The following is an 18033-nucleotide window of genomic DNA, read 5'->3' as shown; positions in this document are numbered from 1 at the left end:
TCCATAACATTCTGCTGAATTCAACCAAATATCCCACCTCCAGGAGGGACGCAAACTTTCCCTAACTGTTTTTTTCCCTCCAAAACTCTCCCAGAAAATGTGCAGACTTTTGGGTCAACAGGAGGGAAGAACAGGTAGGGTTCAGGCCAGTGTCTTACTCACACAAGGGGTAATGGGGCTGGGTGTTCTGAGCCCAGCCCAAGTCAGGTCCCCAATGAGGAAAGATTGCCATGGCCCCAGACATGGAGGAGGAGGTGGCCTGATTTCCTGCACAGGAGTCTGGGGTGGGGGGCGAATGCTAGAATTTAACCAACTTCAACCTGAACATGAGAAACTTTCCCAAAGGGACCAGGCCCAGCCTGTCCAGGACTGGAGGTGTTTTGATAATGCAGAAACTTGATCTGAGTCCCCCAGCCTCTGCCCTTGGCCTGGATCCACGCACTCAAGAGCCAGGTCTCCACCTAGGGGCTCCTGGCACCAGCCCAGACAGCCATCCCTACCCCGGGGGTTCCTTGCCGGGTCTTTCTCTCTCCCCTTATCTCCTGCTACCAGGGCCTTGCTCCCCAACACTTAGTGTGTTCAGTTCTGTCAAACACACCCTTTAAGAAGCCCTTGGTTTGTTTATTTTTTCTATTGCACCTTCCAGAAAGGCACAGTTGGTCATTTTTCCAGAAAGTCCTAGGAGTCTACAGAAGCTGGGGAGCTCAGCCGCTGCTCTCTCCTATCACGTCTGGAAGACTTGTTCTACACCTTCCTGGAACTTGTGGAGAAGTCAGGCGATCCCCTCAAGGCCACAAAATCTCCCTGGGAAGCCCTACAGCCCTACTACTATTTGGAAAGGTGAGTACTTTCTATTTTAAGGGCACTCATCCACATGTCTGTGTTCTCCACCCCTCCCCTATTCTTGAGTGACAGGGAGACCCCAGAGGCTTTCACCAAAGGAAGGCAAACACGGAAGAGAATGAGGGCAAGTGCCAACATACCTTCTCATGCCAGTCCTGCATGAGGAGGTGCTGGGCCGAATCGCCCAGACAGCACATGTGGTTCAGAACACTTGTTCTCAAAGCTGAGTTCATAAATATAAATCTTTGGAGCATGCTGGCCTCAGGCCATGTCTGTCTAGGAGCCCTCTGGCTCGAGTGCTCCCTCCTCCAACTGCGAGTTTTGTGGACTGTAAGGGGGTCGACAGAGGTACTTCTGGCCTTGGTGTCACCCAACTAGGGGGTGGCTTTTCTCTCCCAGTGGGCTCATGTTCCATGACAGAGCACAGCCAGAGGTCGGGCAAGGCTCCTATACAAACAGGTGAGGAGACAGAGCCCGTTCACAGGAGGATGTGTCCATGGTGTTTTGCAGACACATGGCCACAAGAGAAAGGTCATCCACAAGTAGGTGGACACAAGAGCAGGTGGCCACTGTTGTGTCTCTGTCTCTAGGGTAAGCAACTTGTGCAGGAGTAAGAGGGGCCAAGATAGTGAAAAGGGACCTTTCTCTCCCCTAGCCATGTTTCCTTCACTTCCGTTAGCCTCCCAGTGTTGACTCATCCCGCACCAAGACAGAGAGAGAGAGAGAACAAGAAAGAGAGACAGAGAGAGATAGAGTAGGAGAGGGAAAGAGACAGAGACAGGGACGAAGAAAGAAAGAGACAGAAACTGAGAGACCGACAGAGGCAGAGACAGAGATATAAACAGAGACAGACAGACAGAGAGAAACTGAGAAAGAGACAGAAACTGAGACAGAGACAGACAGAGGCAGAGAGAGACAGAGAGATACAGAAACAGGCAGAGAGAGACAGAGAGATACAGAGACAGACAGAGAGAGACAGAGACAGACAGCAACAGAGAGACAAAAAAACTGACAGACAGATACAGAGAGAAAGAGACAGAGAGAGACAGAGAGAGAAACAGAGAGAGACATACATAGAGAGAGAGACAGAAACAGAGAGACACACAGACAGAGACAGAGAGAGATGGGACACAAATAGAGACAGAGATAGAAACCTAGAGAGACAGAGACAGACAGAGACAGAGACAGGAACAGAGACACACAGAGACAAAAACAGAGAGACACACACAGAGACAGAGAGACATGAGACACAAACAGAGTGAGACAGATAGAAACCAAGAGAGACAGAGACAGAGAGGGATAGAGAGAGACAGAGACAGGAACAGAGACAGACAGAGAGAGACAGAGACAGAAACAAAAAGACACAGAGAGAGACAGAGACAGAGAGATACACATAGAGACATAGATAGCCAGGTACAGAAACAGAGAGACAGAGAGAAAAAGACAGAGACAGAGACAGAGACAGAAACAGAGAGAGGACAGACACAGACAGAGAGAGACAAAGACAGAAAGAGACATAGAGAGAGACAGAGGCAACATACAGAGACAGAGAAACAGGCAGAGAAACCGAGACAGAGACAGGCAGAGATAGAGAGAGACAGAGACAGAAAGACAGAAACAGAGGGAGACAGAGACAGAAACCGAGAGAGACAGAAATTAACTCAGTCCTGCCCTATCTCCAATATCTGGGGCTCAGGCCTCTCTGTCTCCAACAGCCATGGCAAACACACAAGGTCGAGACATCTTTCCACCCAGCTGCTCCATCATCTTCCTCCTCCTGCAGCTTCTGTCCTGCAGCCTCTCTGCAAACGGTAGGAGAACTCTCCCCGCTCTCCCATGAGCCATGTTAGGAGGGAGCCTGTGCATGGACAGGAACACAGTAGGGGGCTAAACTGGATCCAAGCAGTCCTTCCCTGGGGACCCTGGACAAGGGCATGGGGTGTTGTTGAAGAACCTGCGTGTGGGTGGGTGTCCCCTGGGCGTGGGCAGGGGAAGACACTGGGCACAGGCTGGGGGGGCGGGGCGGGGACCCTGTGCCCGGTGGGGGGGATGGCCCATGGTCTCCTCTCACCTGGCCTAACCCATGCTTTCTGCTATGACCTCATAAGGGAAAGCTGATTTCTCTGTCTCTGGTCCCGGCCAACCGGTCCTGGCTATGGTGGGGGAAAGTGTGAAGCTGCGATGCCATCTGTCCCTCAATATCAGTGTGAAGGACATGGAGGTGAGGTGGTACAGGGAGGAGCTGTCCCCAGCTGTGCACCTGCACAAGAAAGGCAAAGATGTGCCTGAAGAGCAGATGTGGCAGTACGAGGGCAGGACGACCTTCCTGATGTCCGGGCTGGCCCAAGACCAAGCTGTTCTGACCATACACAATGTCATGGTGTTCGATAACGGGACCTTCCATTGCAAGTTCAAAGATGGCATGGCGTCTGCGGAGACCACCCTGTGGCTAAGAGTGGCAGGTAAGGGTCGCCACTAGGGTCTCTGATCTCCCCTAGCACTTATCCTCCAGCTGCAGATCGTCTGATCATGGCCCAAGCCTGAACGCATCCCACGGCACGCACAAACACATATGCAGCGGCCTGGGCCTGTCCCACAGCTTGCGCTAACATGTTTGGGCCTGGCTTGAGTGCGTCCCACAGCATGCTCTAATGTGTTTGTGTCGGTCTACACGTGTCCCACAAAATGCGATAATGCACTAGAACAGGCAGGTTCTGGACGCCTGGCTCATTTTCTAAGTCGGCTTCTGTTACCCACACTGACCCCAGAAAGAAAGGAACGGAGGTATGGAGAGAAGGAAAGAGGCAGAAAGAGATACAGAGAGAAACAGGAAAAGACACTGATTTTGCAATACAGGAAAGGTATTTGATCTTCCTGGGCCTTTTCTGTTTTGTTCTGTGGTTTCTCAGAAGAGGGTAGCATATATGGTATATAAATATTACACAGAGCAAGTAGTCTGAAAAACCCTGATACCTGCTGGAAATTTTCAGGATCTGTGCTTTTCTGTCAGAAATGGTAATGGTTGCAGAGGCTGCAAAGCCTGTCTCTTCCCACAGGGCTGGGCTCTGAGCCCAGAATCCAAGTGCGAGCTGGCCAGGATGAAGGTATCAGGGCAGAGTGCACCTCGGAGGGCTGGTACCCAGAGCCCCAGGTGGAGTGGAGAGACTTCAGGGGACAGACCCTACCTTCCACGACCAACCTCACAGTGTTGCCAACAACGGGCCTCTTTGCGATGGTGTCCAATGTGACTGTCTGGGACAGGGACGTGGGGAACCTCTCTTGCTCTATCTCCAACCCCCTCCTCCAGGAGAGGATGGAGGCCAAGATCTGCCTACCTGGTGAGTGTTCTGCTCCATCCAGGCCTCAAGAGCTCTGAGCACCACAGACAGTCAGTAGTTAATATCCAATACTCCGCATAGTTCCTTGTGATGAGACCTTGTGAGATCTAGTCTGTCAGCTTCCAACTATACAACACAGTAGTTAACTATAGTTTCCATGCTGTATGTCACCTCTCTGGGTCTTATTTTATAACTGGAAGTTTGCACTTTTGACCCTCTTCACCCATTAGCTTCCCGATCTCTCATCTCTGGAAACCACCAATCTGTTCTCTGCATCTATAAACTAGGCTTTCTGGTTTTCTGGAGGTTTGGATGGTGTTTTGTTTCATTTTAGATTTCACTTATCCATGAGATCCTACACATTTTTCCCTGTCGAACCTCACTTAGCAAAGTGCCCTCAGGTGCATCCATATTATTGAAAATGCCTGTATTTCCTTCTTGTTTATAGCTGAATAGCATCCCTTTGTACAAATATATATATTTTTCTTTATCCTTTCATCCATAAGTGGACACTTGTGCTGTTTCCGTATCTTGACTATTGTAAATAACACTGCAATAAATGTAGGGGTGCATTATCTTTCTCAGTTAATATTTTTTTTTCTTTGGATTAATACCCAGAAGTGGATTGATGTGGTAGTTCTATTTTTATTTTGGGGGGGAACGTCCATCATCTTCTCCACAGTGGCTGCACGGATAGCTCCTTTCGTATTAGCAGTAAACAGTATTCCCTTGTCTGGATGAACCACAGCCTGTTTATGCTTTCACATTCTGAAGGACACCTGGGGGCTTCCAAGTTTCACTCTGTATAAAAATGTCCTTCTAAACAACCTCAAGTTTCAGAAAATTTGCAGGAATGATACACAGAATGCAGACCCACTCAATATTTAACCTTTTGCCTTTTGTCTACCATCTCTCTCCTGTGTGTCTGTCCATGTCTGTCTGTGCAAAGGTACACACATGTTTTCAGGTCATGTCAGGTTAGTTCACAAGCACCTGCCCCCTGACTCATTAACCCTATGGCATGTGTGTCCTAAGAACACAGGCGCTCTCTTACCTTGGCTTTCTCGCCTCCCCAGACCCTCTTTTAGCTCAGTTGTCCAGAAGTTTCCCATCAATGGCGTGGAGGACAGTGCTGCCTGTGATGCTCATTGTAGTGGGACTTGTAGCAATTGGAGCCACCTGTCTTTTCTGGAAACGTCAGAGGGACAGGGATAGGGTACAGCTGGAAGAAGAGAAACTGTACAGAGAAGAGGAGCAGCTGTCCCAAGGTAAGCAGGCCCCAGTGGGACAGACGTGCCCCTTCCAGCCAGGGCACTCATGTGGAGCCCTGCATGAAGGCTCTCCTTCGTGCACCCTCAAGCACAGGAGGAATGGGAGAGACCTGCCCAGGCCCCAGCTCAGGGACTGCCCACCTACCATATGCCCAGTGAGATCCTCCATCACTAAGAGGTGTTTGGCTGCTCTTCACTGGGTGACTTGGGGAAGGCTGGCGGGTCTCTGCTGGGGAGACAGATGTGAGCTTGAACCTGGGAAAGTCTATCAGTCGAGGGTGATGACAACATCCTGAAAATGCTCAAGCAACAAATACAGCAGCAAGCCTGTCACCTGAGAGGATCTTGTTGTGAGCGCGGGGATCATCAGTATGGATCATTCCACTCGCCTGTCTGCTCTCCTCCCTGCCTCCTGTGTCCTTGCTCATAGCTGTCAGGCCCCCATCTGGGGAACAGGTCAGAGATGTGTCTTTATGACAGACATGGGAAGGCTGGGCCATCAGGCTACGCCCCACAAAACCTTTCCCTAGGAATACAGTGACCTGGATTGTTTTTTGGGCACTGAAGAAGGGATATTTGCTCTTCCTTTACAGGGTCCCTGCGAGAGCTCATTACATCCTGTTTTGACTTAGCTTCACAGAACATGAGCTTTCACCCCATCTGGTCAGTGCAAACCCTACAGTTTCACATCTTTCTGTTTCATTGCAGGCTGGCCAGAGGACATCATCTATGGTGAGGACCATGCTGGGGGCTGGAAGGGTCTGCTCCCTGCATGTGTGTTTATGGGTGCATGTGTGAGTGCATGTATGTGTGGGTGTTACGTGTGCATGTTGTACATTTATGTGCTCATGTGTGTGTGCATGTTATGCACATATGTGCACGTGTTTTCATGTGTGTGTGCAGTGTGTACAAGTATGTGCATTTGTGCATGTGTGTTCATGTGTGCCTTGTATGCACATGCACTCGTGTTTCTGTGTGTATGTGCATGTGCATATGGGTGCTGTGTTTGCATGTTGTACATCTATGTGCATGTGTGTGTTTGTGTGTATGTGTGCACATACATCATGTGTATGCACATGGGCTCATGTATATGTGCACGTGTGTGCACACATGTGTGATCCATTCTATTGCAGAGTGCAGAAATGCTGTGCTAAATGCTGGTTCCATGGCTGTAAACACCAAGTTTAGCTGCCCTGAGAGACCTTAGCTCCTGTTTACTACCTGAGGGACAGACAGGCTGCAGAGCCTGGGCAGCAAGAGACCCAGATCTTCTGAGGCACAGTCACTGTGGGGGAAACTGTTACAACAGAGAGTGCAGAGCCAGGACACTGTCTCAGTGGGAAGTGTGGGGTGTGTGCACAGGGTCCTGGACAGAGAATGGGGATGCACAGGGACTCCCAAGGAGGCATGGTTCCACCTCCATGCAGGAGCATAGGTGGGGACCCTAACCCCTAAATCTGATCCTCTCCTCTTCCCGCAGTGAGCCCATCCCTGGACCCCGACACTGCAAGCCCCAAGCTCGCTCTCTCTGAGGCAGCTGTTCTTTGAACAAGAGCTGCCCAACAACCCAGCAGATTCAACCGGGACCCCTGTGTGCTGGGTCGGGAGCAGTTCTCAGCTGGGAGGTATTACTGGGAGGTATTACTGGGAGGTCCAGGTGGGGCACAGGAAGACCTGGAACCTGGGCATGTGTCTGGAGAGCTTGGTTTGGATGGGAAGGATCCTCAAGGCCCCCCAGCACGGACTCTGGGCCCTGGAGCTGTACAAGAAGGGGTTCTGGGCGCTTGCCTTCCCAAGAGTTCACCTGCACCCTTCAGAGCCCCTGCATCGTGTGGGCATTTTCCTGGACTGTGATGCAGGCAGAATCTCCTTCTACAGCATGGGCAATGGATCCTTTGTCTACGCGTTCTCTGGACTGTCCTTCTCGGCACCCCTGAGGCCATTCTTCTGCCTCTGGACACACGACCCCAGCCCCCTAACCATCTGTTCAGAATGGCAGCCCCCAGAGGCCTTGGGGCCTCCTCAGGGTGAGGGACAGGACAGGGTGGGAACCCTCCTCCAGCAAGACCCATGATCTCTCTGCTCCAGCCTGTCACCAGTTTGGGGGAGATGTATCCATTCTAAGTCCCAGCTAGATCACATACAAGGGTGAACCTTTCTGAATAATCCCCTATTACCTTCATTTTCCTTCCCTGTAAAATACTGGCAGTATATTATGGGCTGAATCATGTCCCCTCCAGTTCACATGTTGAAGCTCCAACCCCCAGGGCCTCAGAATGGGGCTATATTTGGAGATGGGGTCTTTACAGAGGTGGTTCAGGTAAAAGGAAGTCACTAGGGTAGGCCCTGATCCCATCTGATCCCATGTGACTGGGGTCCTTAATAGAAGAGGGGATCAGGGCATAGACACACACAGGGGACAACCGTGTAAGGACATGGGGAGGAGATGGCATGTGCACACCAGGGAGAGAGGCCTCAGGAGGAACCAGCCCTGCCACACCTGGATCTCATGCTTCCAGTTCCCAGGACTGGGAAAAAAATAAATGCGTTGTTTAAACCTCCCAGTCTGTGGTATTTGTTACAGAGACCAAGCTGACTGTTACACCATATCATTACATGCTGTGGGTGATTTTCTGAAATGAATTTGGGGCATATGTTTAATGTTGAGCCTAGTGCCAGACATGAAGTAGTTGCTCTGTAAATACTAGCCTTGCTCATTCCTTCCTCTCCCACCTTCTTCCTGCCCAACCCCCCTCTCCTACCTACCCACTTCCCCTTCTCCTCCACTCTCCAACACTCACAAAGTCCTAGTCATCTGATCTACCCTGGATGCCTCTGTCTTCCCACCCCATGGCGGGTCAGTGCAGACAGAACTACATTGAGGCGAAGCCAAAGATTCCAGGACTCCCTAAGGTTGGTCAAGGTCAAATCAGGGCATGTAGGCAGAGAGAGTAGCCTAGACACAAGTGTGGACATGGAATCAAACAAAGCATGTACATGGAGGCAAGGTAATACTCGAACCACCACCAGAAGCCACTTCCATCCTGCCTGTGATATTTACAAATTACATACTGGATAAAGGGCTAGTGTCCAAAATCTATAAAGAACTCACCAAACTCCACACCTGTAAAACAAATAATCCAGTGAAGAAATGGGCAGAAAACATGAATAGACACTTCTCTAAAGGAGACTTCCAGATGGCCAACAGGCACATGAAAAGATGCTCAACATCACTCTTCATCAGGGAAATACAAATCAAAACCACACTTAGATACCACCTCACGCCAGTCAGAGAAGCTAAAATGAACAAATCAGGAGACTATAGACGCTGGAGAGGATGTGGAGAAATGGGAACCCTCTTGCACTGTTGGTGGGAATGCAAACTGGTGCAGCCACTCTGGAAAACAGTGTGGAGGTTCCTCAAAAAAATTAAAATAGATCTACCCTAGGACCCAGCAATAGCACTACTAGGAATTTACCCAAGTGATACAGGAGTGCTGATGCATAGGGGCACTTGTACTCTAATGTTTATAGTAGCACTTTCAACAATAGCCAAATTATGGAAAGAGCCTAAATGTCCTTAAAATTATTTTAAATTTTAGTTCAGACATCTTATATCTGTATTTATTTAATCTCTCTGCATCATTTCTTCCTGTTCTTTGTTTTGAGGTGAATTCCTCTGTTTTCTCCAATTGTCAAGGTAATATAAAAAACAAGGATCCAGAACCTAGGATCATTTGGTCTGATAGATGAAAAAATAAATATAAAATAAAATAAAGTAAAATAATTTACACAATTGCTTTCTGTATCCATGGGAAATTTGCTTTTTTTTTTTATATCCCATGGGGAATAAAACATAAATGCAGCGGAATTCTATTTTCTCTAGAGCTGAAGCTTTGAGGCACTCTATGATCAGTAGACTCGAGCTGTACGAGGGTTTTGTGTTGGTCCTCTGGTGAAGGGGCTGTGTGCTGATTCTCAGCCAGACTTGCCATAGTGCAGATGCACCTGCAGGGCCCAGGGTGGTGGGCCTTGGTGTAAGCTACTCCAGCCTCAACTTGGTGGGGCTATTATTCTCACTGAGGTTGGTTATTACAGATGGGTGGGGTGACCATGGCATCGCCCTGCTCTCTTGTCCCCAAGAGCAGGGAGTCTGTGCCCACCACTCTTCAGGAAGCCCTCACAGAAGAGCAAATAATCACCTATCTTGTATCTCTGACTTTAGCCAGATCCCTGCTTTCACCCTGCCTGCTTCTGATCTATCTACCTGTCTCAGCATAGCACTCCTGTGTTTTATCTCAGGCACATGGCTGGGTTTCAAAGCTCCAAATTGTAGAGATCTCATGGTGTTCTGATCTTCTGGGGGAGATTCTCACTGCACTGTGGCCATTGCTGGCTTGTCCCACAAATTGGTTGCATAACTACACAGTGGCTTGGAGTTTATGGTAAAGAGAGCAGAAATCTGACACCAAGGCTCACTGCCCTCAGCGAGCATCCCTGTTCTATGTTAGTGAACGGGGAAACCCAGTGGCACCTGCTGGATCCTTTGTCACCTGACAGGCAGTGCCACCTCTGCCAAATGAACTCCAAGCAGGGAAACTGCTTCTTCCCATGTGACCCAGGGGATCCTCAGACCACACTGCCTGCTCCTGGTCCTGTCCTCCTTTTCTACCAGAGCACCATAAGCCCACCAGGCACGACCCTTCCAATGGTGTGGATCCCTGAAACCTAAGACGCTGCGCTCTGCTGTTTGTAAAAACTTGTGGTGTTCAGCCCCTCTCCTTTTCCCAATGGGTTTGGGGAAGATGTTTTTTCTTGTGCAGTTCCCTTTCACTCTTTCTCTCTTTCTTTCTCTCTTGCTCCTCTCTCCACAATCCGGGCTCCCTTCCCATCACAGCGCCCTCAGTCATCTCTCCCCCAATAAACTATGCACACCTTCTACCTTCCACAATGTGGTGGCTTTTTTCACCTATAGTTGTGTATTTTTGCTTTCTCAGTCCTCAGATTGATTTCTTGGGTGTTCAAATGATTTGATATTTGGGGTTTCAAAATGATTTATCTAGCTGTGTTCAAGTAATGAGGCAAGCTTAGAGTCTCCCAGCTCTTCTGCCACCTTAACTCTGATCTATAAGTTCTTTATATATTTCAGATACTAACCTTTATCAGATATATCATTTGCATGTATCTTCTCCCATTCTGTAGGTTACCTTTTAGTTCTGTTGATAGCTTCCTTCACTGTGCAGAAGCAGAAGCATTTTATCTTGATGAAGTACTAATAGTTAATTTTTGCTTTTGTTTCCCTTGTCTCGGGAGACATATCTAATCAGAAATTGCTATGGCCGGTGTCAAAGATGTTGCTGCTTGTGTTCTCCTCTAGGATTTTAATGATATCATGTCTCACATTTAGGTCTTATTTTTTTTAATGTTTATTTATTTTTGAGAGACAGAGAGAGACAGAGAATGAGCAGGGGAGGGGCAGAGAGAGAGGGAGACACAGAATCTGAAGCAGGCTCCAGGCTCTAAGCTGTCAGCACAGAGCCCGACAAGAGGCTGGAACCCATGAACTGTGAGGTCATGACCTGAGCCAAAGTCTCAGTTGCTTACACGACTGAGCCACCCAAGCGCCCCTCACATTTAGGTCTTTAACCCATTTTGAATTTATTTTTGTATATGGTGTCAGAAAGTGTTCAGTTTCATTCTTTTGCATGTAACTGTCCATTTTTTCCCAACACCATTTATGAAGAAACAGTCATTTTCCCATTTGATATTCTGTCTTGCTTTATCAAAGATTAATTGTCCATATAGCTGTGGGTTTATTTCTGGGTTTTGTATTTTGTTCTATTGTTCTGTGTGTCTATTTTTGTGCCAGTACCATACTGTTTTGATCACTACAGCTTTGTAGTGTGACTCGAAGTCCAGCATTGTGATGCCTCCAACACTGCATTTCTTTTTCAAGGTTGCTTGGGCCATTTGGGGTCTTTTGCTGTTCCAAGATTTTAGAAGTGTTTGTTCTACCCTGTGAAGAATGCTGGTGGTTTTGATAGGAACTGAATTAAATGTGTAGATTGTTTTGGGTTGTCTAGACATTGTAATAATATTTGTTATCCTGATTCATTATCACAGAATGCCTTTCCATATCTTTGTATCATCTTTTATGTCTTTCATCAGTGTTGTATACTTTTCAGAGTACAAGTCTTTCACCCCTTTCATTAGGTTTATTTCTAGACATCTTATTGTGTTGATGCAATTGTAAATGGGATTGATTCCTAGTTTCCCTTCTGTGGATTCATTATGGTATGTAGAAGTGCAATAGATCTCTATGCTGATTTTGTGTCATGGGACTTGGCTTTGAGGAAGTGTTCTCTTTGTGCACATCCCTGTGCACTCTACTCTCTCTTATCTTTCTCCTAACCAGAGCTCCCTCCCTTCCACCGCATCTGTGATCTGTTTCTCCCCCAAACCATATCTCCACACTTCCTACCTTCCTTGATGTGACCTCTAGTTGTGCAGTTTGATCTGTCAGTCCTCAGGTAAATTTCTTGGATATGCAGAATGATTTGATAGTTATCCAGCTGTGTTTGAGGGATGAGGCCAGCCCAGGGTCCTCCTGCTATGCCATCATCTGAGCTCACCTCCAGAAAGCAACTGATTTTTGTTTACTCACATAATAATAGACATATATAGGCAAAAAAAAAAAAAAAACTAGGTAGTACATCCATACAATTGAATAGTGTTCCACAATGAAAAGAGATAATACTTCATGTGTCATGTATGAACCTCAAAAATGTATTATATGAACTGAAATAATACAGATATCCTATATCATTTTCACCGAATAAAGTGATCCGTTAAAAAAATCACTGTTTCAAAAAAGAAAGTAGACTGTTAGGGATGAAAGTGAAAATATTCTAAGCTTATCATGTTGCTATGATTGTAATAGTCACTACAAATTTCAAAAGCATTGAATTGTGTATTTAACATCTGTGATTTGTACTTAAATTATATAGTAATATATCTATTAAAATAAATCTATATGTATATTTATGGCATTGAACTGATTATGTTATGCTTTTTTTAGATTTTAGTTTTTTTGTGAAAAGAATACCTAACATGAAACCAACCCTCTTAACAGAATTTTAAGAGTACAGTGCGTTATTGTTGAATATAAGTAATATGTTGAACAGAAGATTTCTTTCTTTTAATGCTTATTTATTTTTTAGAAGAAAGAGAGAGAGAGAGAAAGCATGAGCAGGGGAGGAGCAGAGAGAGAGGGAGACACAGAATCCAAAGCAGTCTCCAGGCTCCAAGCTTTCAGCACAGATCCTGACACGGGGCTTGAAATCACAAACTGTGAGATCATGACCTGAGCCAAAGTCAGATGCTTAACTGAGCCACCCAGGGGCCCCTGTACAGCAGCTTTCTAGAGCTTATTCATCTTGATTGACTGAAGTCTTGTGCTAATGTGCTTTTGGGGTCATGTCTATGAAATAATTTCCATGACCAAAGTCAAGAAGATTTTCCCCTTTGTTTGGTTCTAAAGGATTTACAATTTTAGGTGTTTTGTGTCACTTTTAGTTTACAGTTGATTGTGGTATCAGAATATAGTGCAATTTAATTAATTTACATGTTGATATTAAATTTCCAAAACAGTATTTGTTGAGGAGATTATCCTTTCCCCATTGTATACTCTTACCCCTCCTGTCAAAGATCAGTTGACTCTATATGTGTGCATTAATTTCAGGATTCTCTTTGGTCTGTTCTGTATGTCTAAATGCCAGTGCTGCACTTTAGCCTTGTAATATATGTTGAAAAGAGGAAGCGTGATTCCTCCAACTTTGTTCGTTTTTGTCGAGGCTTATTTGCATATTCATTATATGTGATGGTTGCAAATAACTTTTAAGTGTATTTATTTATGTCTGTAAAAACAAAAGTCATGGGGTGGGGGAGTGCCTGGGTGGCTCAGTAGGTTCAACACCCAACTTTAGCTCAGGTCGTGACCTCAAGTTCATGAGGTCAAGCCCCATGCTGGGCTCTGTGCTAACAGCTCCCAGCCTGGAGTCTGCTCCAGATTTTGTGTCTCCTTCTCTCTCTGCCCCTCCCCTGCTCATGTTCTCTCTCTCTCTCTCTCAAAAATAAACATTAAAAAGTGTCATTGGGATGTTGATAGGAATTGCACTGAATATGTAATTTTCCCTGTTAGTATGGATATTTTGACAATATTAATGCTTTCAGTTTATAAACACAAGATATATTTCCAATTACTTGTGTCCCTTTCAATTTCTTCAATGTTTTATAAGTTTTAGTCTGTAGTTATTTTTCCTCCTTGACTAAGTTTATTCACTAGTATTTTATTCTTTTTGATGCTGTTGAAAATGGGATTGTTTTGTGGTCTACTTTTCAGATATTTCATAAGTTTTGAGGTGTTGATCTCGAATCCAGAAACTTTACTAAATTCATTTATTGGTTCTAATTGTGTGTGGTCACTTTGTATGCATATATGTAGAACTTTTTAAACTTCTTCAATTTCCTGGTTAACCCATTCATTTTTTAGCAGTATATTCTTAACCTCCATGTATTTGAAGAGCTTTCCAATTATTTTTCTTGTGCTTGATTTCACGTTTCATAGTGTTGTGATCTGAAAATATCCATGGTATGATCTTTATCTGTTTGAACCTGTTGAGGGCTGATTTGTAACCCAAAATATGATCTATTCTGGAGAATGTTCCAGGTGAACTCAAGGAGCATGGGTATTCTCCCGCTTTGGCATGAAGTGTTCTGAACATATCTGTTAAGTCCATCTGGTCCAATGTGTCATTTAGAGCCATGGTTTCCTTGATTTTCTGCTTAGATGATCTGTTCTTAGATGTTTGTTGTAAGTGGGGTGTTAAAGTTACCTACTATTATATTATTGTCAATGAGTGTCTTTCTGTTTGTTAGTAATTGATTCATATATTTGTGTTCTTCCACGTTGGGGACATAAATATTCACAGTTGTTAGATCTGGTTGTTGGATAGACCCCTTTATTATGATATAATGCCCTTCCTCATCTCTTGTTATAGTCAGTGTTTTAAAATCTACTTTGTCCACAGTTTATTTTTTATCCATTACACTGCCCTCTGTATTTTGATTGGAGCATTCAGACTATTTCTGGTTAAGGTAATTATGGATAAGTAGGTGCTTATTGCCATTTTGTTAATTGTTTTCTAGAATTTTTTGTGGTTCTTCTTTGTTCTTGTCTTCTCTTCCTTTTTTCCCCTTGTGATTGATGATTTTCGGTAGTGTTATGTTTCACTTTCTTTCTCTTTATTTTTTATAAATTTTTAACATTTATTTATTATTGAGAGACAGAGAGACACAGAGCATGAGCAGGCAGAGAGAAGGGGAGACAGAGAACCTAACGTAGGCTCCAGGTTCTGAGTTGTCAGCACAGAGTCCGATGTGGGGCTCGAACCCACAAACCATGAGATCATGACCTGAACTAAAGTGGGATAATTAACCTCCTTATTCTTTATTGTCACCCCTCTTTATTCTTTAATGTCTCTATTATGGGTTTGGGGTTTGGAGTTACCATGAACTTCATATAGAGTACCTTCACTATATAGCAGTCTATATTAAATTGATGGTCACTTAAATCAAACACTTTCTAAAAGAACTTTTTCTTACACCTCCCTCCACGTTTTATGTGTGTTGTCATATTTTATAATTTTTGCTCATCATTTTCTCAAATTATGATACTTTATTTTCCACTCAAAGAAGTCCCTTTAGGCTGTGGAAATAGTATGGAAGTTCCTCTAAAAATTAAAAATAGAACTGGTGGGTGGGGATATAGATTAAATAGGTGATGGGGATTAAGGAGGGCACTTGTGATGAGCACTAGATGTCATATGAAAGTTTTGAATCACTAAATTCTACATCTGAAACTAATATACTGTATGGTAACAAACTGGAATTTAAATAAAAAATTAAAAAATAAAATAAAAATAGAACTACCATACAATCCAGCAATTTCACTACTAGTTATTTACCCAGAGAATACAAAAATACTAAATCAAAGGCATAAATGCACCTCAATGTTTATAGCAGCACTATCTACCATAGCCAAACTATGGGAACAGCCCAAGTGTCCATTGACTGATGAATCAATAAAAATATGATACACACAGAAACAGACACACACACACACACACACACACACACACACAAACACACACACACAGTGGAATATTATCCACCCATAAAAAAGAATGGTATCTTGCTGTTTGTAATGACCTGGATGGACTAGAGAGTTTTATGCTAAGGGAAATAAGTCAGAAAAAGACAAACACCATACGATTTCACTTATATGTGTAATTTATGAAAAAAAAAACAAGCAAAGGGGGAAAAATAGAGAAAAAGTTGTAAACCAGGAAACAGACTGTCAACTATAGAGAACAAACTGATGATTCCAAGAGGGGAGGTGGGTGATAGGATGGGTTAAATAGGTGATGGAGATTAAGGAGTGCACTTGTGATGAACACTGGGTACTGTATGCAAGTGTTGACTCAGTATATTGTACACCTGAAACTGCTATTACACTGTGTATTAACTAACTGTAATTAACATAAAAACTTTTTTAAAAAAGGTATTCCATTTATCTTTTCTTGGAAGGCTGGTTTTGTGGTGATAAACTCCTTAAATTTGTGTTTGTCTCGGGAAATCTTCATCTCTCTTTCAATTCTGAATGATAACATTGCCAGGTAAAATATTCCACATTGTAGGGTTTTTTTTTTCCTTTCACCTCTGGGTATATTATGCCACTTCCTTCTGGTCTACAAAGTTCCTAGTAAAAATCAGTTGATGGTCTTATGAGGTCTCCTTTGTATGTAACTGGTTGCTTCTCTCTTCCTACTTTTAATAATCTCTTTTTAACTATTGACATTGTAATTATTACATTTTGGCGTGAAACTAACCTCTCCAGTTCATCTTGTTTGGAACTCTTTGTACTTCCTGAACCTGGATTAACTCTTTCCTTACCTAGATTAGGGGATTTTTCAGCCATTATTTCTTCAAATAATTTTTCTGCTCCTTTCTCTCTCTCTTTTCCATCTGATATTCCATAATATAAATGTTTGTTCACTTAATGCTGTCCAAGAGATCCCTTAACCTAATTCTTTTTTTTCTTTTTGCTGTTCATTTTGTGTGCTTTCCATTATTGTGTCTTCTAGGTTGCTGATCCATGTTTTTGCATCTATTGATCTACTGTTGATTTCCTGGCGTGTATTTTTTATTCCAATTATTGTATTCTTCAACTCTGATTGGTTGTTTTTTATCTTTTCTATCTCAGTTGACATCCTTTCTGAGTTATTGCACTGTTCTTGGCAGTCCAGTGAGTATCTTTATAATCATAACTTTTTTTGGAAGTATAACTGGGTATTTAACATTCAAAAGAAATGGCGTGCTGTATAAAAATAATTTTCTCTTGGCAAGTGGGACTTTACTTTTGAAATTTTGTGGTGTAAGGTTAAACAAGCCTTTATCACCATTTCAACACTGTATTTCAAAACAAACCTAGAAGTGTTTTGTACTCATTTGGTCCTAAGATGACAGACAGATTTATGGCCCCATTGAGGAGAAACGATGTGTATATTCTCATAGAATAAGGTGATGTCACCATTCAATGGAATGTCTCCAACCCCTTGCTCTGTTCCCTGGGTGCACATGTGTATGTATGGACATGTATGGGGAATGTACATTCCATCTCGTTAAATATCTACATATTTGAACAATGGCGAAGAACTGTATAATCATAACTTTAAACTATTTTCAGGCATATTGCTTATCCACATCGTATTTACTTATTTCTCTGAGATTTGTTTTGTTCTTTTGTTTGGAGCACATTCGTCTGTCTCCCAACTTTGCTTGACTTTCTCTTTTGTTCTGTGAATTAGGTGCATCAGTTACCATCCTAAAATAGAAAGAATTGTCTTCTGTCCTCTGTGTAAATTGGGTACTTGGTGACTTCAGCTGGCTGGCTGTACCAGTGTGTAACATGGGTTGGGATTACTGGAAGTCTGTGATGGGCCTGCCCTGGTAGGATGGCTAGAGCTGAAGTGGATGTGGGTCAGGGCATCCCTAATACTCTTCATACAGAGGGTACTCTAACAGGACAGCTAAAACTGAAGTGGGTATGTGTGAGGGTGATCTTGGGGCAATCTCTTCAGAGGGCACCCTGGCAGGATAGCTGAAGTTAAAGTGTTCACAAAGCAGGGTGTCTCACATCTTTCTGTGCAGACGGAACCCTGGTGGGGCAGCTGGAGCTGAGACAGGGCAAGGGTATTCCCAGGTGCTCTGCACAGGGGATACTCTGGGGCTTGGCTGAAGCTGAGAAGGGACAGGGACAGACTTCCTGGGCTTCTGTGTGAATGGGGGTTGCTGGTAAGGTAGCAGCAGATGAACTACGTGCAAGCCATGGTGCTCTAGGCCTCTCTATGCAGAGGGTAACCTGGTAGGACAGCTGAAGGTGAAGTGGGTGTAAGCTGGGTAGTCCTGCAGTGCTCAATGCTGGAGACAACTGGAGCCGAGGCCAGCATGGGCCAGAATGT

The 18033-nt window shown here is 44.4% G+C and overlaps 1 protein-coding gene across 1 annotated transcript; it reads left to right on the top strand.

The window, feature by feature from the left end:
• The first annotated feature begins 303 nt into the window (after window positions 1-303).
• Window positions 304-7607, top strand: LOC121024873 (butyrophilin-like protein 10). The gene is given in 10 exon segments (XM_040467178.1): window positions 304-840; window positions 2526-2654; window positions 2952-3305; window positions 3900-4181; window positions 5258-5449; window positions 6161-6184; window positions 6933-6981; window positions 6983-7014; window positions 7017-7084; window positions 7086-7607. Coding segments are annotated over 9 exon segments (1536 nt in total). The 5' UTR covers window positions 304-840; window positions 2526-2560; the 3' UTR covers window positions 7527-7607.
• The last annotated feature ends 10426 nt before the right edge of the window (window positions 7608-18033 follow it).

Source organism: Herpailurus yagouaroundi, unplaced genomic scaffold (genome assembly GCF_014898765.1).
Source record: "Herpailurus yagouaroundi ecotype Mexico unplaced genomic scaffold, PumYag 67278, whole genome shotgun sequence".
Taxonomy (NCBI): domain Eukaryota; kingdom Metazoa; phylum Chordata; class Mammalia; order Carnivora; family Felidae; genus Herpailurus; species Herpailurus yagouaroundi.
Note: the sequence above shows the minus strand (reverse complement) of the source record. Positions and strands in the feature narration are given on the sequence as shown.